The 24,210-nt window shown below is 41.8% G+C and overlaps 2 protein-coding genes across 3 annotated transcripts in view; one reads left to right on the top strand and one right to left on the bottom strand.

Annotated features, from left to right (window-relative positions):
• Nucleotides 1-3,432: 3,432 nt before the first annotated feature.
• Nucleotides 3,433-17,811, bottom strand: HAPLN2 (hyaluronan and proteoglycan link protein 2). Of its 2 annotated transcripts, XM_007482080.3 has the most exons (7): nucleotides 8,040-8,167; nucleotides 7,332-7,388; nucleotides 6,611-6,723; nucleotides 5,986-6,339; nucleotides 5,787-5,903; nucleotides 5,391-5,573; nucleotides 3,433-4,204 (listed from the first exon to the last, which is right to left on the bottom strand). In XM_007482080.3, exons 3-7 carry the CDS (start codon nucleotides 6,696-6,698, stop codon nucleotides 3,921-3,923), a joined length of 1,026 nt encoding a protein of 341 aa, XP_007482142.1. In that variant the 5' UTR covers nucleotides 6,699-6,723; nucleotides 7,332-7,388; nucleotides 8,040-8,167; the 3' UTR covers nucleotides 3,433-3,920. The 2 variants fall into 2 exon arrangements, with proteins under 2 accessions (XP_007482142.1, XP_007482143.1); XM_007482081.3 differs by lacking the exons at nucleotides 7,332-7,388; nucleotides 8,040-8,167 and adding an exon at nucleotides 17,752-17,811.
• Nucleotides 7,830-24,210, top strand: part of LOC100023443 (G patch domain-containing protein 4) — a 32,846-nt gene continuing 16,465 nt past the window's right edge. The window contains exons 1-2 of the mRNA XM_056816240.1: nucleotides 7,830-7,917; nucleotides 8,014-8,104. The gene's annotated coding sequence lies outside the window, so the exon portion shown is untranslated. The remainder of the gene's footprint in view (nucleotides 7,918-8,013; nucleotides 8,105-24,210) is intronic.

A 24,210-nucleotide genomic window follows, 5' to 3' on the forward strand; every position in this document is an offset into this window, starting at 1 on the left:
GGAAAGGGGCGGGGCGGGTTCCTTAAGCAAAGTAAGAGGCTGCTACTACAGCAGAATGGATGGAGGTTAGATTGCAGGAAGGACTTCCCGTGAATTCAGGAAAGGATGGCTAAAGGAAGCAAGGGAAGAGGAGTATATCTCTGGAAAGGAGATCTTCCTGTTTTTCTCCTCTCACCCCCATCCCCATCCCTGAGCATGGGGGTGGGGGTGGACGGGGAGCGAAGGGGCACGTATGGTATAAACAGAAATGAAATGATCAGCTTTGCTTCACCCACTCTTTGTACCTTCTGTTTTCTGGGTTCTCTTACCCTGAAGGGTAGAGAGAGATGGGGTGGGGCTGACATTGCAGTAGCAGGAATGGGAGTTAGAATGCAGGTGGATTGGGCAAGCAAAGAGAGTAATGAAACCTTGAGAGTTCTCCCAGCTGGAAGAGAGGCAGGACAGAGGGGAGCACTACTGAGGTGGCAAAGGGGGCTAGGAAGGGACTGATGAACAATGAGGAGATGATATTAGAGGCACCAGGTGAACTAGCCTGTGCAGATGAGCAAAGCCATAAGCAGTTATTGACAGAGGAGGAAGCCTCCTGGACCAAGCTGCTACATTGATGAATGTGGCAGGCACCTTGGTGCCAGGGGGTGGACCAGAAACACTGGCTGGAACAGAATGTTTCAGTGCCCAGAATACTAACCAGTACCCCCCTCCCCATCTCCCAGGGACCCAGGATCTTTGCTTCCCCTTTCCTTCAGGACCTTAGCCTGGGTCTTTCTAAGACCTTCACAGCTCCAGGGAGACCAGACATGGTCACTGGCGGGGACAGAAGGCTGGACAGATGGATGCCTAGATTCTTCCAGGGGCTGTTCAGCTATTCACTGCCAATCTCTTTTGTTTCTTCTCTTTGTGACATGGGAGGTTTTGCTCAAAAGTACTTTGAAATTCACAGCAAAGAATCACCCTACATTATCTCTGTGTCAAGGAAAAAGGAGAGGGATGCAACACTAATCCTGGATCCATTCCCAGGAGAAGGTAGAGAATGGTGGAAGAAATTAGGATTAGATAGTAAGAAAGACTCCCAATAATGATGTGAAAAAGGGAAAGAGAATTGCCATCTTCTCCCAAGATAATAGGAAAGAAAAAAAGTTGGGTCCTCAGTGTAGATGCAAGGGAAATAGCACAATGATATCTAGAAGTTTAAAGAAAAAACTCTAGGGCTAGAGTAGGGCTGGGGGAAGGAGGAGCATTCCTTTCTTGCTGGATCAACCTCCAGGCCCTGGCCCAGTTTAGACCCTGCCAGACAGCAACCAAGGGAGTGATATTCAATCCCACATGTGGCTCATATATAACCACTAACCTTGGGAGTTGAGCAGGGGTAGGTCTGATGTTTTTTGGTCAGGAGCACAAAGTCATTTTCACTATCATGGTACAAAGACTAAGGCAGGAAAAATAACTAGGGCTGTCAAGAGTACCATCCTCCAACAGTCCATTCTGAATGAACTATAATAGCATCAGCTGGCTAAAGACATTTGGCTAAAGACAAATTAACTTTACCTTGAACTTTCATCTCTTGTGATATTACTAGCACTGTATTTTTAGCCAACTTCTCCTTTACCACCAATTTCCTCTCTGGCTACTAAAAACGGGATTTTTTAGGACAGAAAGGTCAACATCTTTTTACCTCCAACTTCAGAATACAGTCCTCTCTCCCCTCCCCACCCCTTCCAACCCTGCCCAAGAGAGAAGGTGGGGAGAAATGAATCCCCTAAATCAGGACTTTTTAGGGAAGGAGATGAGACTCCTTCTCCAAGTTACTTGCGCAAAGCTGTTTTCTGGAAGCTGAAAAGTTCATCCTGAAATCCTTCCTACACCCTCTCCATTACTTTAAAAAAAAATGTATTTATTGCCATCGACTTTTCAGCAAGCTAACAGGCTTTCAGGGATTTGAAAAATTCCAGTCCCTCAAGTTCCAAGGACTCTCATCTCCCTCCCTCGGACCAGGGCGGGGAACTCGAGTTTTTCAGAAGTCCATAATCCTTAGCGACTGGTTGGGGACATTGTATTAGGAAGGATGGAAGCTAGAGGTTAGACAGAATTTCCTAGTAGTACTACTACACCTGAGCCTTTTCAATTCAATTTTAATGACTTGATGTGGATGTCGTATTTCCTGCCTTCTCTAAGTGTGGGGAGGAACTAAAAGGAGGGAAAGAATTCAGAATTAGTAATAGAAATGTAAATAAAATGTATTTAAAAGGGCCTTGGAGTCAGGCCTAGAGACAGGAGGTCCTGGGTTCAAATGTGACCTCAGACACTTCCCAGCTGTGTGACCCTGGACTAGTCACTTAACCCCCATTGCCTAGCCCTTACCGCTCTTCTGCCTTGGAGACAATACACCGTATTGACTCCAAAACGGAAGGTAAGGGTTTAAAAAAATTTTTTTAATTAAAAAAAAAGGGGCCTTGGATAGAATGATATTGACTTCTGGCCTACCCCTAAAATGCCACTTAACTCCCAGTCTACCGTCCACTCTCTCCTCTCACCGCTAGGGTGGAAGGAGACCCAGGGTCACGGAACACTACCCCACCCCCACCCCCGGCTCCGCACGTGGCACGGACACCTGGGGCCTTTGCCAACTCTGTGCCAGCCGTCACCTCTGGAGGGAGCAGAGCAGGAAGGGGGCCAGTAGTTGAGGGGGTGCGGAGCGGAAGCCGCCGGCATGCAATTGCCCAGCAGCTGCGCCGGGAGAATCGAGGCTTTGAGAGAAACTGAATAGCGGGGTGGAATGACCGGGTCTTCTACTCCGGTGGAGGAGGGGGAGGGGAATGGGACTCCGGGAAGGAAGCCTGGACTCAGACCTAGAGAACTGGGGAAAAGCCGCAGGGGGGAGAAGGACGACGCAGGTGTCTTGGGGTCCTACATCCTCCCTGGTAAAAAAGAAATGTTTCTTGCTCTTTCCTGCATTTTCCATACCCTGTAGTAGTGCAGAGCTTTTCGCTGCACCTCCCCGGCTTGGGCAGCAATCCATACTGTCCTTTTCAGTCTTTCATTCTTTCTCTTGGTATGTGCATCTCTTTTTTCCTAATTGCAGTTGTCTCTCCTCCTTCTCCCCCAGATCTCTCCCCTCAATTTGACTCCAGTTTCAGAAGCAAGCCCGCCTTCATTCTCTTTCCCCCCATCCCAGCTCTCAAAGTTGCATGTCAGAACACCTGGGTCCTTTCCTTCCTTGTTTCCCTGGGACCTGTCCCAAATGATTTAGAACAGAAAATGTACTTTAGGCATCATCTAATCCCTCTTCCCCACCTCTTCCCCATTTACAGATTACTTCCCCTTTCACTCCAGCCTCCCTCCCTCTACATCCTTGGGATAAGACCTCCTCTCTGCCTCTTTTGAGACAATATTGGAGGAATGGGAACCGACGTGGTTAAATACTTTCAACCTCTCTGGAGAGCGAACGTCTCCACGGTTATTTTATTAATCTACACAGATCAGTTAACATTTCGACGCTGGACTCCGCTCGGTCTCCCACGTAGGACTCATTTTCTCCAGGGGGAAGCATCATTCAAATACTATTAGTCCTCAGGAGAGGTGCACCTAGTCACCCCAAAGGCCGCCTCTAGCCAAACCACATCCAGGAAGGGTAAGCAGCACAGGAGCATTTATTTACACTGCCTCCCCCGGGCCCCGTCTGGATTTTGGCACAGCTGTCTGCAGTGCGGGAAATAGAGAGTATCAGCAAGACGTTCCTTCGCTCCCCCAGTCTAGCAAGCAGGGGAAGCTCGGGAAGGCCGGAGGCAGTGCTGATACACACACTCCTAGTGCAAACACGCCCCATCCCCAACTCGACTCTCAATCTCTTTCCCAGTTAAGACTAGATCTACAATGGGAAAGAAGGCCGCTCTCTCGGCGGGGGCTAGGGAGGGCATGTCCGTCTAGGTCTCGGCATAGCAGTAGGTCCCATAGGCTGGCTGCTCTGGGCTGGGGAAACCGAAGCTGCGGACTCCGGGATCCGGGAGGCCTCCACAACGGGGCCGTGGAGTGGTGATGGGGAAGCGTACACTGCCGTCAGCCAGCCAGCCCCCGTCGCAGCGGTCCAGGCCCGAGAACTTCCAGGCAGCATAGAGGTGGCCAACCTTGGCCAGCACAGCTCCGCGCCTCACGCAGGCTCCGCTCGCCTCAGCAAGCGTCAGACGGCCAGGAACGAAGAACACGTGGCCTGGGAGGGAAGTTATGGGGCGGGGCTAAGAGGCCGCGCCCAGAAGGCGGGAGTAAGAGGGGTGGGGCGGACTCTGGCTGGGAGAAAACTCGATGGACTTGCCATTTATAACTTTCTTCTATCCCCTATCCTCAACCCCACCTTGTCCCCTAGTCAGGCTCCCTTTCCCCAGGATGTTTTGTTTTGTTTTTTCACCACCTTCTTTTCCAGGACATGGGCCCTATTCCCCGTTCCCACCTTTCTCCAAATTATTCCATACTTATTAGGCCCCGCCCCTGTTCTCTAACCTTGCTAATTTCAGCGGCCCCTCCTCTTCCATATAGCCCACCTCTTTTCCTTGGTTCTGGCTCCGCCCTTACGTAGCCCCTCACCCTATTTACCCGCTTCTCCCCCTTTACCAGTTTAGCCCCAGACCGGGCCCTACCTCTTCCTCTAATCCCGCCCTTGTTTTTAGCTCCATCGCATTTAATCAATCCTCCCTCATCTTCTCTAGCCTCTTAGACCTCTGTCCAGGTCCTTCCTTTTTCTAATTCTAGGTCCCTCATTCTCTAATACCACCTTATTTCGATGGCCTCGCCTCTTTCTCTTGGTCCAGACATCTCCCTTTTATCCAGCCCCGCCCCACTTTCTGTCCTTCCCCCATTCTGAGGCCTTTCCTTTTTTTATCTTATTCCACTCATATTCTAGCCTAACCTCATAGAGCCACTCTTTTCCTGCCTCCAATCCATCTCAGGCCTCTCCTCTCTCAAATCTCGCCCCATGAAATCGGCCCCCTCTCTTTCTCTAGGTTCCACCTCTCTCTAATCCCGCCCCGTTCTTCTAGCCCCGCCTATTGGGTAATCACTACCCCACTTTCCCCAGCTCGTACTTCGCCCCAGGCCCCGCCTTTCTCTAGTCCGCCCCCCCCCCCCCCCAAGGAGATCGGCCCTTCTCCTTTTCTCTACTTGCAGCCCAGGCCCTTCCTCTTTCCCTAGGTGCAGGCCCCCACCTCATTCTCTAGCCCCGCCTCATTGGGCCGGCCTCCTCCCTCCTTTCCTCCAGCCCCACCTTCATCCCAAGCCACACCTTCTTTCTCCTCGCCGCCCAGGGTACCAAATCCGGTTTTACTCATTGAACCTCTGTTGGCTTTCTGTTTCCTCTCCCCTTTGCGACTCCCACCCTACTCCCCAACTCCTACTCCCCGTACCCCGCAACGCGGAGGTAAAACAGAAAGCGTCGTAGCGATCACGTTGCTTATCTCGAGGCCCGTAACTGCGAATCCCTGGCCGACCCCGACCTCCACAGGGTGTTCGAGCTGTCAACACCGGGTAACGCACTGAGCCTTCCAGGAGCCAACCCGCGTTACACCAGTCCAGGCCCTCAGTCCACGCTGCGGGCAGGAGCGGGAGAGAAGCTGTCACTCCGTTCTCCCCATCGTAGATTCCCCTCTTTTCTCAATCCCCCTTTGCCAAATCATCTCCTTCCCTACACCTCTGCTTCACCGGGCTCCCACGCTGGGGCGAGGCCCAGGAGAGGAGGAGGATGCCAAGGAACAAGGGAGACGACCTAGCCCTCTTAGGGCTGTATCCCCAAGTCTGCTCACCCTGGTAGAGCTGGGGGTACGTGGCTAGCCGCCCGTCCTGCTCAGCACATGCTTGCTTAGCTTCATAGTAATTAAACTGGTATCGGCCCCGACTGGGCTGGTACGGGAAAACTACACCTGGGGATGAAGAGAAGGCTGAAGGAATATTTGGGATTGGGTTTCGAAGGGTCACGGGGAGAGAGACACCCAGCTTACTTACCCTCCAGCCTGAGGGTCAGTGCCAAGCTCTCATCTTCCAGGCCATTGATGAGCTCGCAGCGGTATCTCCCCTCGTCCTCCAGCGCTACACCCGTGATCACAAGGGAGGCATCCAGCCTGTGCCCCCTCCTCATCCTGGCACGGTCTCCCAGGGGTCCGTAGCCCCGGGCATGGTGCCCATTGGTAATCAGGATTAGTGTTTCCCGTAGTTCCCCAGGCTCCACTTTGCTCCAGCGCACCTTGTAGCTGGGGGGTGGGGTGCCCAGAACGCAGGGTAGGGTGACCGTGGCACCGCGGCGAGAGTGAATGACCTCGTGGATGGGGGGCAGGAGATAGTGGGGACCAGGGTGGGGTGCTGGCAAAGGGGGCCAGATTGACAGGGACACCCTGGCCCCAACTGTCTTCTATAACCCATTCCAGTCCCTACCCATCTCCCTACCAGCGCCCCCCTTCCCACCCCAGTTCCTGTTGCTTCCCTCTAGGTATACTTCAAGACTTTTCATTCCACTCAGCATCTCATCAGTCTGTCCTCCTCCCTTCCAATGTTCTCTCACCCACTCCCTGACCCTCTACCCCAGGGTCTTCCCAACCAACCATTCCTATCTCCTATTCTCAGGCCATCTTACCTGGATTGCCTGTGCCTTTGTGATATATGGCAACACCTAGACGAAAGAGAAGGCTCCAGAGGGCATAGAGGATTAGTTGATTAGGCATGACAGGAATTCAGCTAGAAAGTGATCTGTAATGACAGTCATAATAGAGCAATCTTTATTGCAGAAGATGAAAAAGAAACCAGGGGGTTGGGCCTAGAGAACAGAAGGCATGGGGTAGGAGATGTCATAGTGAGGTCTGAGCAGGTATTCTCTGGAGAGAAGTGCCCACCTGGGTTCCATCTTCAATGGGGGCACTGCAACCGGGACTGAATTTGGTAGCAAAAAGAACCACTGGCAGGATTGCGGCAGGGAGACAGTGAAAGGGAGTTAAGGAAACAAAGAACTGACTGCATTCTGTCTTCCCACAAAGAAAGAACAAGAGATACGCATACAATGGCAGTAAAAATAGAGATTAAACAGCAGCAAGAAAATTTCCTTTTAGCAAGGGTAGGAAGAAATCAGAACCAAGATGTAAGGGAGGAAAGTTATTTTTTTCCTCCTCAAGAGTAGAGTAGAGAAGTAGAATGCTATCTAGCAGAAATGGGGATCTGTCGGTGAAAAGAAACAGAACCTGGCTCAGGCATAATGAAGAGGCTAAGTAATATTTGTATAGTACTTTATACTCTTCAAAGCATGTCCACATACATTATCTTGTTTGAATACCTCCAACATGGAAGAAAGTCTGCTTCCTTACCAAGAAACTGATATTTCCACAGTAGCAGAGTAAAGCAGTAATTAATAACCTCTTGTCCTGTTTGAGAAAAAAGAATCCTGTTGAAAGTCCTTCCATTTCCAGGATCTCCAAGTTCTTTATAGCACAAGGATCTATTAGTATCTTTCAGCTACCATTTCTCCTCCTTCCCCCTTTCCTCCTAAAAAAAAGTGCTTCTTCATTTCCAAGGTTTGAAGAGAGAGACTGAAGGTCCAAGATTTATTCCTAAATCTAGGCCTGGCATGGGATTCAGATGTCCAGTTGCCCAGTCTGGCACTCCATCTGCTAGAATTTGCTACCATAGGAACACAGGGAAGATGCCAGTCCTGTATGGGGTTGGGGGGAAGGGGTGGAATGGGGATCTTGGGAAATTTGTGGGCCTATAATAAGCACTTAGTAAATATTTCTTTGACTGATTACAAGTTAATTGGAGGACAGACTGGACACATGACTTCCTGAGAGTTGGTATTGAGGTGTGGGCAAGTTGAGGGCTGCCTTTCCCTGAAGATCTCTAGAATGCCTATGGGGTTATGATGGAAGAAGGAATGAACTAACTCCTCTCACTATGGTATTTACATTAGTGAGAGAAAAGGGAAGTTGTCTATGAATTACAAATGGAATTAAAGATTTAAAACAACTTATTTTTCTGCCATCTCCTTTCTAGACCTTCTCCCATCCAGCAGCTCTCACCTCTACACTCTGTGTCCTGGTCCTGGCCCGGAGTTGAGCATTGCTTGGAGGAAGAAATTCTTAGGGTAAGACCCAGACATCCAACTGCTTCGAAACCTTGACCTCTTCTGCCCAACCTCCTGTCTGTCTGTTTGTCCTTTCCTTCCCTGTCCCCACCCCATCGGAAACACAATTTCCCATTGTCTCTGCCTTTCTCCCTATTGTTGTATAACAGATGCCCTTTCTTTATCTGGTGGGGAATGTCAACGAAATGTCAACAGCTGGGGATGTGGGATGCAGGGCTGGCTGGCACAGACCACCGGAAAAATGGCCAAAGCTTCAGAAAGGGGGATAAATGTCCTCAAGTACAAAGCAGGAATGAGGGTCCAGGAAAAAAGAGAGAGAAGGTTGAGTGAGACAACTCCAGTCTCTGAGTTGTTTGTTTGTTTGACTTTTTAGCAGGGTGGGGGGAGGACAAGGATGATGGGCACGGGGTCCACCTCCACAGAGATCAAATAAGGCAACTATGACAACAGAAGAGGCTGAAATTAAAAGAAAAACATGTATGTCTAGGAGATACTGAAATAGGGAGTTAAGACTTTAAAAATCTCTCTAAAGGAGTTATTTATTCATTTATTACTCCACTTTCTCCAGCCCTAAATGATAATTACATTTTCTGAGTTGAAAGTTCTGCAGAGAAGGAATTTCTCTGTGTGATAAATCACTCATTTTACTGTTGTGAAGCCCATCCTGGTCTAATTTCAGTACCAACCAATTTCAGCATCCTATTTTTTTTTTAATCCCTTGCCTCCCATCTTATCAATACTATATATTGGTTCCAAGGCAGAATAGCAGTAAGTTCTAGGCAATGGGGGTTAAGTGATTTACCCAGAGTCAAACAGCTAAGAAGTATCTTAGGTCAAATTTGAACCCAGGACCTCCTGTCTCTAGGCCGGGCTCTCAATACACCTAGCTGTCCCCAACATCCAATAATTTTTAAAATAAAATTTCATTGTTTTTTTCATCTCCTTTGCCCACTAAATTTCTCGAAGGCAGCTAAGTGGCACAATGAATAGAATATCTAGCCTGAGCCTGGAGTCAGGAAGACTTATCTTCCTAAGTTCAAATCTGGCCTCAGACATTTATTAGCCATATTACCTTGGGAAAGTCACTGTTTGTCTCACTTTTCTCATCTGTAAAATGAATTGAAGAAAAAAATGATAAACTACTCCAGTATCTTTGCTAAGAAAATCCCAAATGAGTTCATGAAAAGTCAGACACGATCAAACAACAAAAAGTTTCTCTCAGTATTTCTCCCCTCCAATTAGAGAATCATTGCATATAACAAAGAATATTTTTAAAGAGAAAAATTAACAAAATCAATCAATAATCTAAAAATCTATGCAACATTCCACACCTGAGGACTTTCCACACCTGCAAAGGCAAGGGGAGGTTTGGGGGTGTTGTCTTCTTACATATCTTTTTTGGGATTAAACTTGTGCTTTGTAATTCTACAACATTCATTTTCTTTTTAAAAAATTTTATATACTTAGTAATTATCAACAACATAAGAAAACTTTAATAAAAATATACAAAATTATGTGCAAACCCACAAACTATATTGTTTACAATTTGCTTAAAAGTTTGTGATTTTTGTATGTATGCTAATATAAATATTCTCCATGTTTGAATTCCCCTTGATTTGTTTTACTTTGATACTTTTTTCTCTTGTGTGGCTGCTATTTTAAAAATATAGTCATAAGTACATATTATTCTTCTCTTTTCTCATTTCATCACATATTTACCTTATTTTCTTTATATTTCCAATATTTGTCATTTCTAATAACAATATAATCCACCACATTCATAAGTCACAATCTATTCAGTTATTTTCCCTAGTCATTGCATTTGTTATTTCCAATTATTTTATCATTGCAAACAAGCCTTCCATGAATATTTTGATACATACAAAGCTTTTTATTTATTTATTCTTTTTTTTACCATTAATTTTTTTTTTACTTAGTCTATTTAGAACATTATTCCTTGGTTACAAGAATCATATTCTTTCCCTCCCTCCCCTCCTCCCACCCTTCCCATAGCTGAAGCACAATTCCACTGGGTATTACATGTGTCCTTGATCAGAACCTATTTCCATGCTGTTGATGTTTGTACTAGGATGTTCCTTTAGGGTCTATATCCCCAATCATATACCCCTCAACCCATGTCATCAAACAGTTGTTTTTCTTCTGTGTTTCTGCTCCCACAGTTTTTCCTCTGGATTATACAAAGCCTTTTAACCCTCTCAATAATGCCTTTAGGGCCTAATCCTAGTAATGGGATCCTTAGGTTAAAGAGCATGGATAGTTTTACAACTCTTAATGTATATTTCCATATTGTTTTTTAAAAAACAATTCATAACTGCAGTAGAAATATAATATTAGGCCTGTTTTTCCTTGTTCTTATCAACATTTAATTTGATCAATTTTTGCTTCAACTTCAAGGAACTATGATTTGATCAATAAGTATATTCCTTCCAGATTCAAAACTCTCTACACTTTAGTATATGAAGATATTTAGAAGTTACTGAGGCTGAACAATTCAGCAATAAGTGATGATTCCCTCTAACTTAACTAGACTGGTTCTCAGATAACATATATTACCAGGACCATATTTAGCTAGATTGATCCTCAAACAGCAGACTGTTGATCATTTCCAAAATGAAATCTTACCAGCTTGGTTGTATCAGTGGAGCTTTTATTTCAATGACAAAATCCCATCAGGAAAGCAGGATTATCTTTGTATTATAATGAGGGTTAAATAAAATTTTTGCAGAATATTTATACACTCTAAATTATTGTTGCCCCACCAGAAACTGTTTGGATTATGTATATGCTCAGACTTAGACTGCTAGCCTCAGAAAATTTGCCTTTTACCTGTTCTTATTTCTAACTATTGGGGCCAAACAGAACAAATTTGATGCCTTTTCCATGACAGCATATCAAATACGTGAATATATCTTTCAAGTTACTCCCCTCTCCCTACTTCTTCCCTTCCCCATTCCACTCAAGAAGCATTTACTTTGTGCCAGGCACTGTGCTAAGCACTAGGAATTCAATTATAGGCAAGAAAGTCATCCCTAAGGACCAAGCCAAACACCCACAGTTTCTTTAGTCAAGCCTTACATGGTGCTGACTCAAGGCTCTTTCACTGCCCTCTGAATGTTCTCCAGCTAGAGTTCATATTGATACAATATGCCAGAAAAGGTCTTAATAGGGCAGAGTACAGAAGAACTATCCTCTTCTTGTTCCTGGAAGCTATTCTCCCCTTAATGAAGCCTACATTCGCTTTTTTAAAGCTCACATTAGAAATTAAAAACAAACAAACAAACAAACTAACAAAACTCACATTAGTTGTTTTTGTTTTTGTTTTGCCTGCCATATCTCATTACTGATTCATATTAAACCATTAGTATCAAATCTGGCCTCAGACATTTCCTAACTGTGACCCTGGCAAGTCACTTAACCCCCATTGCCTAGCCCTTACCTCTCTTCTGCTTTGGAACAAATACAGATCATTGATTCTAAGATGATGGGTAAGGATTTAAAAAAAAAAAACACATCAAACTACAAAATCCTTAGTTCTTTCTCAGAAAAACTGATGCCTTACTATGGTTCCCCCATCTTGTACTCAAGAAGTCAACTTTTGAATTCAAGAATAACATTGGTTCCTACCAAATTTCATCTTTGGATTCAGCTGAGTGTTCTGTCTAGCCTGTCAAGCTATTTTTGGATATTCTCCTCCCCTAGTGTGTTGACTATTCAACTTTGTGTCATCTGCAAATTTGATAAGCATGACATCTATGCTTTTATCCAAATCACTGATCCAAATATTAAACAATTTCTATTTTTCCTGCCACTGATCTTCACTCAAAAGCTCTCCATCATGCTTCCTTGCCTCTGGTTCCTGGATTTCCTCACAGGACATATGCCTTTTTAATATACAGTGTTATCCTCCCAAAGCCTGCTCATCTTTACCTATTTTGCTTATTTTAAATAAAGTACCTCTAGTCATCCAGAGCTATGGTTTAGCCACGAGTTTCCTTCTTTCTAGCCTCAGTGATAACTGAGATCAAATTTGCCTTCCTGAATGAAGACATCTTGTTTATTTTTTTTACCTTTATTTTTTGAGCATTTGGGTACAGATATTTGAAGTTATGAGTTTTACTTCAGGCTTATTTTTGTACAAATATTTGAAGTTATAGGATTTTTCTGCAGGCTCATTTTGGGGAGATTTTATTATTTGTGAACGTATGCATATCTGAAAGCAATTTTTCTTTTTTTAACTGTTTTTTTAATGGTATCTGGGTTTTTTTTTTTAAATCCTTACCTTCTGTACTAGAATCAATACTGCATATTGCTTCCAAAGCAGAAGAGCAGTAAGAACTAAGCAATGAGAGTTAAGTGACTTGCCTAAGGTCACACAGCTAAAAAGTGTCTGAGGCTACATTTAAACCCAAAAGAAGCTCCCATTGAAAGAATCTGATTCAATCCACTTAGCCATCTTGCTGCCCACCCTGGTATCTAGTTTAAAGAATATACCTAGGCATTCTCTCCTTCCATTCTTTTTATTTTAAAGCTCTCTTGAGTAGATTTGCAGGATAATAAGCAAATATATCCTAAATAGACTTTATTAGTTATAATCTGTTGCTGGCAAGTGGTCTAAAATCCTTATAAGTCATACCCCAGAAATCCAGATCCTATTCTTGGATACTACCTTCTTATCCAACTGTTTAATTCCCCAAATAAGTTTTTCTTTTGTATCTTTTTTCTTCAATGTACAGCAGAGGAGGAAATACAACATGTACCCTTATGATCTTCAATTGTCAGTTTTTTTTTCTCTCGGACTTTGTAGTCTTTGGCACAACATTTTAGGTTTCTTCTGGCAGTATTTCTTATACCTTGTGAATCATTTCAAGTGGTTAATAGTTATCTATTTTGACAAGACTTGAGAGATTTTCTTTTATGTCTTGAATATAGCTCCTGGAAAACAACAGACCTTTTAAAATTGTTATTGGTTTAACAAATAGCTATCTTCACAACGCTGTTCAGGGAGCCACAAGCTATCAACTTTTTTTCTCTATTTCTTCTGAGCTCCATTTACTGGATGAACTCTTATCTGGCATCCTCTGGGGCCCCACTACTTCACAATCCTTGGAGTACAAGCAACTGCCTCTTCTCAGAGCCTACAGATATCCCTTTAAAATCGAGAAAAGTCCTCCCCTCAGAGCCAGGAGGAGGCATAGACAAGGCATGGGATATACAGGAACAGAAGTAAGACTTAAGATTACTTTGTATAAATGCATCTTTATTTTTTAATTCCAGGGAAGGAGGTGCAGAACTGTGCTCATTATGGCATTTAATTATTAACTCTGTGGTAAGTCAAGGTGCATGGATTATAATGAAGGCTCAGAGTGATAAGTAACCCACAGGGCGCACAATTTTCAATCTTTCCCTTTAGCTTGAAAATGCCTTATTCCAGCTCTGCCTTCTCTTTCCCTCTCAATTCCTTTTGTCCCTGATCCTTTCCCTCCTCCCCCTGGACCAGTGGCTCTCTAGAGAGAGGACAAACAACCTCCTGTCTCCTCAGGACACCCTGAACCAGATCATCTGCTTGGCCCTAGCCCAATCCAACCCAAATAAACAACCTTCCTTTAGGAGGGCAGGCGTACCAGAGATTCTAGATTCCTGGGTCTTCTCTACATTTTAGGTTCTTGGGCAATAGTACTTAGTTTTTTCACAATTAAGTGGTTTGAGACTTTCTTAGGACAGAAGACGTTAGTAAAAATGTATTTGATGAGGGAAAGGAGAACTATCCTATAGAATCTTAAGAGTTGGAAGGGACCTTTGTGATGATGATAGTTAATATTTATATAGCACATAAACTGTTTGATCCTCATAACAATTCTGTGAGGTAGGAATTATTATTATCTCCATTTTACAGATTAGAAAACTTAAGTGACTTGCTCAGGGTCATATAGCTAGTAAGTATCTCAATCAGGATTTGAACTCAGGTTCTTCCTGACCCCAAGTCCAACATTCTATTCCCTGCACCACTGAGACACCACAGAGACCATTTAATAGCCCAACTTTCTGCCTCTTGATCAGGCTTCTGGAGAATCCTCTTTATAAAGAAATTCAGGTGGCAGCTAGATGACTAGATTGAAAGCCAGCCCCATAGACTCGATTCTGGGATTCAATCTATTCTCAGAAATTTCCTAGCTATGTGACCCTGGGCAAGTCATTTAACCCCCATTGCCTAGCCTTTACTGCTTTTCTGCCTTGGAACCAACACACAGTATTGATTCTAGTACAGAAGGTAAGAGTTTTTTAAAAATCCAGACTAACATCAGACTTTGTTTTTGCCTACCAACACTGATCTCCAAGACGTACCACTTTCTGCCTTTTGGACTCCTAGATCAGTAGTTCATACAGATCCTCCCAGGTTTTTCTTTGTAATCTCTTAGAGCACAACAGCATTCCATCATACACTGTAACTTATTTAGCCATACTCTAACTTATGAACAGCCTTTCAGTTTCCAATTATTTGTCACCAAAAAAAGAGCTACTATAAACATTTTGGTACATATAGGTCTTTTTCTTTTTTGATCTCTTTGGAGTATAGACATAGTAATGGCATCACTGGGTCAAATGGTATGCACAATTAGAATTTAATAACTTTTGGGGCACAGTTCCAAATTGCTTTCCAGAATAGCTGAACCAGTTCACAGCTGCAACAGAGCATTAATGTATCTGTTTTCCCATATCCCTTTCAGTATTTGTCATTTTTCCCTTTTTGGTCAACTTAATTAGTATTTCTCCATTTATTAGTAAATTAGGACTTTCCCCCATAGTTATTGATAGCTTGGATTTCTTCTTCTGAAAATTACATCCATATTCTTTGATCATTTATCAATTGGGGAATGGCTTTTATTCTTATAAATTATAAATTGGAATCTGTCCCTATATATCTTAGAAATGGAACCTCTATCAGACATTTGCTGCAATTATTTTTTCTAGAATCTCTGTTTCTCTTCTAATTTTAGGTACATTGGTTCTGCTTATGTAAAAATGATTAAATGCAATATAATCAAAATTGTTCATTTTATCTACTGTGAACCTGTCTCTTGTTTGGTAATTAACTTCCCCATCCATAAATCTGACAAGTAATTTCTTCTATGCTTCCCTAATTCATTTATGATATCACCCTTTATGTTTAAATCATATACCCATTTGGTTCCTTTCTTAGTATGTGGTATGAGATGTGGATTTATATGTAGTTTCTGCCAGACTGTTCTCCACTTTTCCCAGACATTTTTTGGTCAGAGTGTGAGTTTTTACCCTACAGTAGGAATTTGGGAATCCATCAAATACTAGGCTACTGTGCTTAGTTGCTTCAGTATATTGTGTATCTAATCTGTTCAATTGATCTCTATTTCTTGCTCTGTACAAAACTGTTTTAATGATTATAGCTTTGAAGTATAGTTTGAGATCTAGTACTGCCAGGCTTCCTTCTTTCCCGTTTAAAAAAATTCTCTTGATATTCTTGACCTTTTGTTCTTCCCAGATAAATTTTTTCATTAAATTTTTCTAGATCTCTAAAGTCATCTTTTGGTAGTTGATTGGTATGGTGCTGAATAAATTAATTTAGGTATTAGTATCATTTGTATTTTATTGGTTTTGCCTAATCATGAGCAATTAATATTCCTCCAATTACTTATAGCTGTATTAATTTATGTAAAGAATGTTTGGTATTGTGTTCATATAATTTACAAGTCTTGTATGTGTGTCTTGGCAGGCTGACTTAAAAGTATTTAATTCTCTCTTTAGGTATTCCACTTGAAGTGGAATCTCTATCTGGAAGGTTATTAAATATTAATTATTTAATAATTAAATAATTAATTTTTATTATCATACAAAGCACACTTCATTATTGCAAGACCACACTAATATAACCCCCCAAATAAAACTGTAAATACAGTAACATGAAAGATGGCATGCATTGACCCATCTCCATCTCACTCCAACAGTTCTTTCTCTGGAGGTGAATTGCATTCCCTGTCATAAGTCTTTCAAGACTGTTCCAGATCATTGCATTGCTGAGACTAGTCAAGTTTATCTCTCTTTGAACGTGTGTTAGGTAATGTAATCTGCATGCCAAGAAAATGGGTATAAAAATAAAAACCAAGCCTGGGAATGGCGGAGTAGCTGTCAGATGCAAAACAGTCTGATGACCGTAATGATTAAGCTGTCTTCCCTTTGTTATTTATTTTGACTGATCATTTGCCACCTGTCGGGAACCCTGGAGTAGCAAGTGAGGCTGGACCCTGACTGCGGCACATAACTTCCTGGATAAGTGTGCTGTGTTCTGTATTTGTTATCTGACTCTCAATGGCCCCATTTGGAGTTTTCTTTTTTTTTGCTGTTTTTAAATTTTATTTTTCAAATATTTTCCACATTTACATGATTCATTTTCTTTCCCTTCTCTCTTCCCTCCTCCCTCCCAGAGCTGACAAGCAATTCCACTGGGCTGTACAAATGTTGTCACTTAATACCTATTTCCATATTATTCGTTTTTGCTATAGAGCAATTTTTTAAAAGGTCTAAACCCCAAATCACATACATTTGGGGTTTTCTTGCCAATGAAACTGGAATGGTTCACCATTTTCTTCTCCAGCTCATTTTACAGATGAGGAACCAAAACCAACAGAGTTAAAGGGACTTGTCCAAGGTCACACTCATGAAAATGAGTCTTTCTGATTGTAAGGCTAGTGTTCTCTCCACTGAACCACTTAGCTCCCCTGTTTGGAGGGACAGAAGTCCTGTAACACTCAGCTGAACTAACAGTGCCTCAGCACTTGAAAGCCCCACAGCTAACTAGCCTGCCCAGCACTACCAAAGCGGAACAGCATTGGTGCTCTTGGGCTAAAATCCAAACCTTCCTTTCACATTTTATGGGCCTTTCTTTGGCTAGTTTTCCTTATTGATCTAGCCTACAATCAAGGTTCATGGACACTCTGAAAGGTTATGAAATTATTAAATTCATTTTCTCTCTTGGCTTTGGCTCCTACCCCCAACTTACTTTGAGGAGGAAAAGAGTCTTGGTTCTCCCCACCTCCCCAACAGCCTTGTTCCTTTATTCAAAAATTCGAACTCCAAACAAAACAAATAACTGTTTCCCTTGTAGCATAAACTAGTGTAGAAGAGGTGGGATGTAGAGATGGAGGAAAGTAGCCACTGAAGGCCCAGTCCTTAAAACTGCCTGGAATCAACCTGCTTGAAGGTTTGGTGAGCTTACTACCAGAGATGTGCAATGGAGGAACCCTTTCCTTTCCTACATTATAGCAGGTACAAAGATCTTCTAATTATTTTTTCAGCTTACATGGTAGTATTTTTTTTTAAAAAAAGCTTAATTGACTGCTAAACTGGAACTAAATGAGCATATATAATCCTTAGATAGATTCTGGGAATTCTCCCAACTCCCACTGATACTGACAAGTTTGGTTCCCCCCAAACTGGTTAAATCTTACCATCATGGTTCTAGGGGTACCCTGAGAGGCAAATAGTTCTGCCTCTAATTTGTCAGCATGAGTTCCCATGGTCTGATGTGCTTTCCCCAGTATCAACAGTATCTAGTTCTAAAATAAATCAAGCTTATATATAAATTAAAAAGGTACCTTTAATCAAGAAGTTAAGAAGATTGAGAATCTGAGTACATGGGTGTCCACTGAGGAAACTGACAGATTTTTATGGACTCAGAAGGGGAAAAGGAGATGTGTCATGTGAGGAGTCATGAGTTCCAGACACTTCTGGCCATCCAAGCAAGAATGACCTCATTCTGACCCGCTTCCTCCTCTTGATCCAAAAATCTCTTACAACTTAACGAAGAGGAGGCAACTAGGTAGCACAGTAGATAGAGAACCATGCCTAGAGTCAGGAGGCCCTGGGTTCAAATCTAGCCTCAGATACTTCCTAGCTGTGTGACCCTGAGCAAGTCACTTAACCCCAATTACCTATCCCATACCACTCTTCTGCCTTGGAGCCAATACACAGTATTTTAGCTACTTGCTTCATCCCTATGCCTACTACTTACACAAAGACTGATCTGCATTTCACCTTCAGTTCATAATGGTCTTTATCTCTTCAACTACTAAAAAAGAGAAATTTCTAGGATTGGGGTCAGAAGGTCTGAGTTCTAATTCTACCAGTAATTAATTCTGTGGGCAAATTCCTTAAGCTGTCTGAGCACAAATTTCAAAGGAAGTAAGAACTGAAACTTTGGAGATCCTCTAGTCTAATTCTCTTCATTTCACAAATGCAGACATCGAAGCCCAAAAGTACTCACTAAATAGTAGCAGAAACATTTTAAAAGATTTTCTGACTCCCAAACCAGTGCTCTGTCCACTCTTCCTCGCCCCCTTTTCTGTAAGATGGGCATAGTAGACATTACTATGCCCTGCCCTCCCAGGAGAGAAAGAAAATGCAATACAGATGACAGATCGCTGTGTAAATGGAAGAAAATATTTATTTTGCTAGTTCACATGAATCTGGTCTTAGCTCATAAGCCAATAAAATCACAGAACCCGCGTCAGAAGGCTCAATCTGAGGTAGCTGGTTTCCCAATGGATAGAGCAGGGCTTGGAGTCAGTCATTTTTTAGTCTTGTCTGACTCTCTGTGACCCCTTTTAGGCTTTTCTTAGCAAAGATATTGGAGTGGTTTGCCATTTCCTTCTCCAGGTCATTTTATAGATGAGAAACTGAGACAAACCGGGTGAATTGATTTGCCCAGGGTCACACAGCTATTAAGTGTATGAGGCCAGATTTAAACTCAGGAAGATGACTCTTCTTGACTCTAAACTCAGTACTCCAACTGCCCCCAAATCAGGAAGACCTGATAGAGTCTGGTCTTAGATACTTAATAGTTGTGTGACCCTGGGTAAGTCACTTAACCTTTTGCTAATGTTTACACAGCATCCAGTATGTGCTAAGTAACATGCTAAGAGCTTTATAAAAATTATTTGATTTGATTCTCACCACAACCCTGGAAGGTAGGTACTATTTTTGTTCCCATTTTACAGTGGAGGAAACTTGAGATAAACAGAGGCTAATTGACTTTCCTGATGTCACAAAAAGAGTCCAAATTTGAACTTGAGAAGATGGATTTTCCTGATTCTAGGCCCACTATTCTACTCCTCAACTATAAAATTGGGTTAATAACAATAGCGCCTAACTCATAAAGCTTTTTCAAAGATTAAATGAAAAAATATTATTAAAAACATATAGTGCCTGACACATAGGTGTTACATAAATGCATATTCCTCTCTCCTTCCTCATCTCCAGTCCCTTCAAATAGTTTTCTCAATTCATATTTTTCATTAGTTAGGTATATGATTGTAACTTATAATTGGGTCAAAAATGTCCTGGTCATAATTGTCTAAATTTTTTTTATGGCTATTAAGACTCACTAAATTACATTTTACTTAGTAGTAATGATTTGGGGGGCAGTTAGGTGGTTCAGTAGATGGAGTGCCAGGCCTGGAGATGAAATTTGACTCAAATTTGAATTCAGACACTTCCCAGCTGTGTAACCCTGGGCAAGTCATTTTAACCCCCATTGCCTAATGTTCTGACTTGGAACCATAACACAGTATTGATTCTAAGATGGAAGGTAACAGTTTTAAAAAACAATGTCCTACCTAGTTTCAATCCAACTTGTACAATTGTGAGGAGTCTTCTTCAGCCCCTAGAAACTGAGAGAGGAGAGCTACAGGGTGAGTTTTGGGTTCAGAATCAGAAGGACTGATGATAGAGCTGGAATGAAGTTTCTCTCTTCCCCAAGTTTCTGAGTGACGATGAACAGCCATTGGCCTTTTGGTGGAGGGAGAAGAAAAAGCTATGGCTGCCTTATCTCCCCACCCAGTGGCTACTTGTCCTTGAGTGCATGTTGCTGGCTTCTATTGAATACATTCTTTCCTGATCTTAGGTAGATGAGCATTTGGAGAAGGAATGGACTATGTTATGACCTTGTGAGCTTTAAAAAGACTATCAGATCTCTTTAGTTTGTCCATCAATTGGGGAATGGTTAAATGAGTTGTGGTATATGATTGTAATGTATTTTACTACGTTATAAGAAATGATGAAAAGAATGAGTTAAGAAAATCCTGGAAAGACCTACACGAACTGATGTGAAGTGAAGTGAGCAGAACCAGGAGAACATTGTACATAGCAATAGCAATATTATATGATGAACATTTATTAATTACTTAGCTATTCCAAGCAATATGGTATTATCCTCTGGCATTATTAATAGCTAATGTTTACATAGCATCTACTATGTGCTAGGTACCATGCTAAGAGCTTTATAAGTATTCAAGAAAATCCTCAAGGACTCATGATGAAAAATGCTGCCTGCCTCCAGAAGAAAGAACTGATGGAGTATGAATGCAGACCAAGACATACTATATTTCACTTCATTTACTCATTTTATTTTATTTGTTCCATGTTCTCTTTCACAAATGGACTACTATAGAAAGATGTTTTACAATATTACACATGTAAAACTTCTTGATCACATGGGTCGATGGGGATATGATTGGGGATGTAGACTCTAAATGATCACCCCAGTGCAAATGTCAATAATATGGAAATAGGTCTTGACCTATGACACATATAAAACCCAGTGGAATTGTGCGTTGGCTATGGGAGGGGGTAAAGGGAAGGGGAGGGAAAAAACACGGTTTTTGTAATCCTGGAAAAATACTCTAAATTAATCAATTACATAAAATTAAAAAAGAAAAGAAAAATAACATATAAAATCTATATCAGAAGAGGGAGGGAAGGAAGGAAGAGAATTCTGGCTCAACCTTAAGAGTGTACATTCAAAAAAATGTTCAATCAACCGCACCCCAAGGTTCATTCCAGATCTTCCTGTAGTGAAAGAGTTTTAGGTATCTTTCTGCAAACAGTTCATTCTCTGGATTCAGTTAGTTAGCAAGCTTCTTCTCTGAAGATCTATCTTGAACAAAATTTAAATCTTGGATTTTATGAAAATACAAACCCCCCTGAAGAAAGTGTTGGAAAAAAAAAACACCAAGTCCAGCTGAGGATGCAAGGTTTAGTTATGGGGGTGTATGAGTTAATTCAAAAGGAAAACAAAAACAAAAATGAAAACAAAATCAAAAAAACAAAAAACAAAAAAAGGGAAAAATATATAAACCCTATATATATACACACATATATATATTAAAGAAGAATTCAAAAAAAAGAATTCAAAATCAGTATCAAAATATCAAAAATCTATGTATACAAAATTTTGAGAAAGCAAGAATAAATTTTCTCACAGGCCCCTGTATTAGGGTCCAGTCAAGTAATTTCTAATCCCACAAGTCTGTAGGACAGAATGCAGTAAATTTCACTTACCCATTTGCAGCCAAGGCTATAGGAAGTTGCCATACAATAGGAGAGAAAAAAGGACCAGATTTTTATTTTTATAGGTAAGCGTCATTCCCTCATCTGATTTTACCTTCATTCTCAGGGATGGAGGGAGCCAGGATGATAGCCAACCTTTGGTACTTGTCTGTAGATATTTTCATGAAGAGTGTGGATACAAGGATACATCTTCACATATGTCAAGTGTCGCAACCCCAAGTCTCACACTAGGTCCAAGTCCTTAGTATTGGCTTAAAAGTGCATCAATCCTACCTAGATTGGTTTTTGATTTTTAGACCTGTGAGCTCTTTTGGCATTATTCAGGTTATCTCTGTGCTCCTTTTTTGATCCCGTTCCTGAATGAGACACAAACATTAATCATAGTCCCCCAACAATTATCAACAAATGGCATGTTCCCATAATCTAAAGCTGTTTGGGTATGTATTAATAATATAGCAAGTATATATATTTAAACTAATATTATTGTAGAATAAAAATTAATATTGATTGTATGTACCTTAAGTACATAGAAATGGGGAAAAATGAAATTTTTTAATGAAAAATAATAATAAAACAAGGAAAAGAGAAAAAGGAAAAAAGAAATTCAGGAATTCAATGTGTCAAAAACACAATAAAACAGTTCCACTTGTCAATGGGTAATTATCTCCAATGCATATATAGGATACAGTCAATAAGTCTCAATAGAAGATGCTCTCTTTACATGTGAGTCCTTTTCTCCAATCTTTATAGATGTTGGAGTAGTTAACAATATTTGGAATGGTCCTTCCCAGGAAGGCTGGGTTGCTCCTGTATGCTGGAAGTTCTTTATATACACGTTGTCTCCTGGGTTCAGGTCATGAAATGAGAAGTCTAGTGGTCCGGCTTGTATTGCAGCCCCGGATTCATGTAGCTCATGCAGTTTGTGCTGTAATTCCTGTATATAGGAAGCAATAGTAGTATCTCCCCCTAATAGAGATGTATAAGCGAGGGAGAAAGGCTTAGCCTGTATAGGTGGATGTCCAAAAAGCATCTCAAATGGTGAGATGTGTAAGTCTTCTCTAGGCCTGCTTCTAAGATAAAATAGGGCCAGAGGGAGAATTTCAGGCCATTTTAAATGGGTCTCAGTGCATAATTTTCCAATCATAGTTTTAAGTTCTTTATTCATCCTTTCAACTTGGCCTGAACTCTGGGGATGATATGGAACATGGAATTTTGGAGTTATCCCCAAGCAAGAATATATCTGATTTAGAACAGAATCAGTAAAATGACTTCCCCTATCGGAATCAATAGGTGCTGGCAGGCCAAAGCAAGGAATAATTTCTTTTAAAAGCACCTTAGCAACAAAAGCCGCTGTGGCTCGGAAATGCTTATGGCCATCTGGTTAGTTGGTCTATTATGACCAGACAAAATTTATATTGTCCAGCCTTTGGCATTGTTATGAAATCTATCTGTAGGTGCTCAAAAGGTGTGTAAGCCAGAGAGTGCCCACCAAAGGCTTTTCCACGAAAGGCATGTTGGTTATATGCCTGGCAGGTAGAGCAGGCTGAACACACTTTAGATGCTATGGTAGTTATACCAGGGGCTATCCATACTCTCTTATCCATGATGCCCTGGGTACCAAAGTGGCCATTATTATGAACAGATTGGCAAATTTAGTGATAGAAACTTCTAGGGAGCAGGGGTTTTCCTTCAGGTGACACCCATACTCCATTAATCTGTTTTGTTTTGAATTTTTGTTTCCATTTTTCCACTTCCTTTTCATTATAGGAAAGTGATAAATTTAAGTCATCAGTGGTTGTTAGTGTCAAAAGCCCTTCTATGGCTGCTAGCTTTGCATCAGCATCTTGCTTGGTCATTTCCCCTAGAGACAAGGTCAGTGCCACCTGTATGGGCAGAGCAATGAATTACAGCTAGGGCTTTAGGCAGCTGAAGAGCAGAAAGGACTTCATTAATAATTTCTGCATTAGCTATGGATTTTCCAGCTGAGGTTAAAAATCCTCTCTGGAGCCATAGCATCCCAACTGAATGACAAATGCCAAAAGCATATCTAGAAATCGTATAAATTGTTGCCTTTTTACCCATGGCAATTATACAGGCATGTTTCAGAGCTACGAGTTCTGCCCCTTGAGCGCTAATGTTAGAGGGCAGCAAAGCTGACCACTCAGTGGCAAATTCTGTGACTACAGCAGCTCCACTGTATCGTATGCCATCTTTCATAAAAGAAGAACCATCAGTAAATAAGATCAGGTCTGAGTTTTTTAAGGGAGTGTCCAAGAGATCATCCCGAGGCTTTTCTGCCATGGACACTAGTGTTTCACAACTGTGTAATGGTCCTCCTGAAATTGATAAATCTGGAAGCAAGGTGGCAGGATTAAGGGTTGTACAGCATTTTAGAGTAATATTTTCATTGTTTAGCAAGGTTATTTCATACCTTGTAATTTGTTGATCAGAAAATGCCTGTGTTCTCTGTCATAGCAACAATGCTTCTACCTCATGTGGGCACATAATTGTTAATGGGCATCCTAATACTAGATCAACGGTTTTTGTCACCAGTAAAGCAGTAGCAGCCACGCTTCTAAGGCATGGTGGTGCTCCTGAAGCTATTGGGTCCAGCTGGGCTGAATAATAAGCAACTGGGAGCTTAGAAGGCCCCAAAGTCTGAGTTAAAACACCTGAAGCTACTCCTCTTTGCTCATGTACATACAAAG

Source organism: Monodelphis domestica, chromosome 2 (assembly GCF_027887165.1).
Source record: "Monodelphis domestica isolate mMonDom1 chromosome 2, mMonDom1.pri, whole genome shotgun sequence".
Taxonomy (NCBI): Eukaryota; Metazoa; Chordata; class Mammalia; order Didelphimorphia; family Didelphidae; genus Monodelphis; species Monodelphis domestica.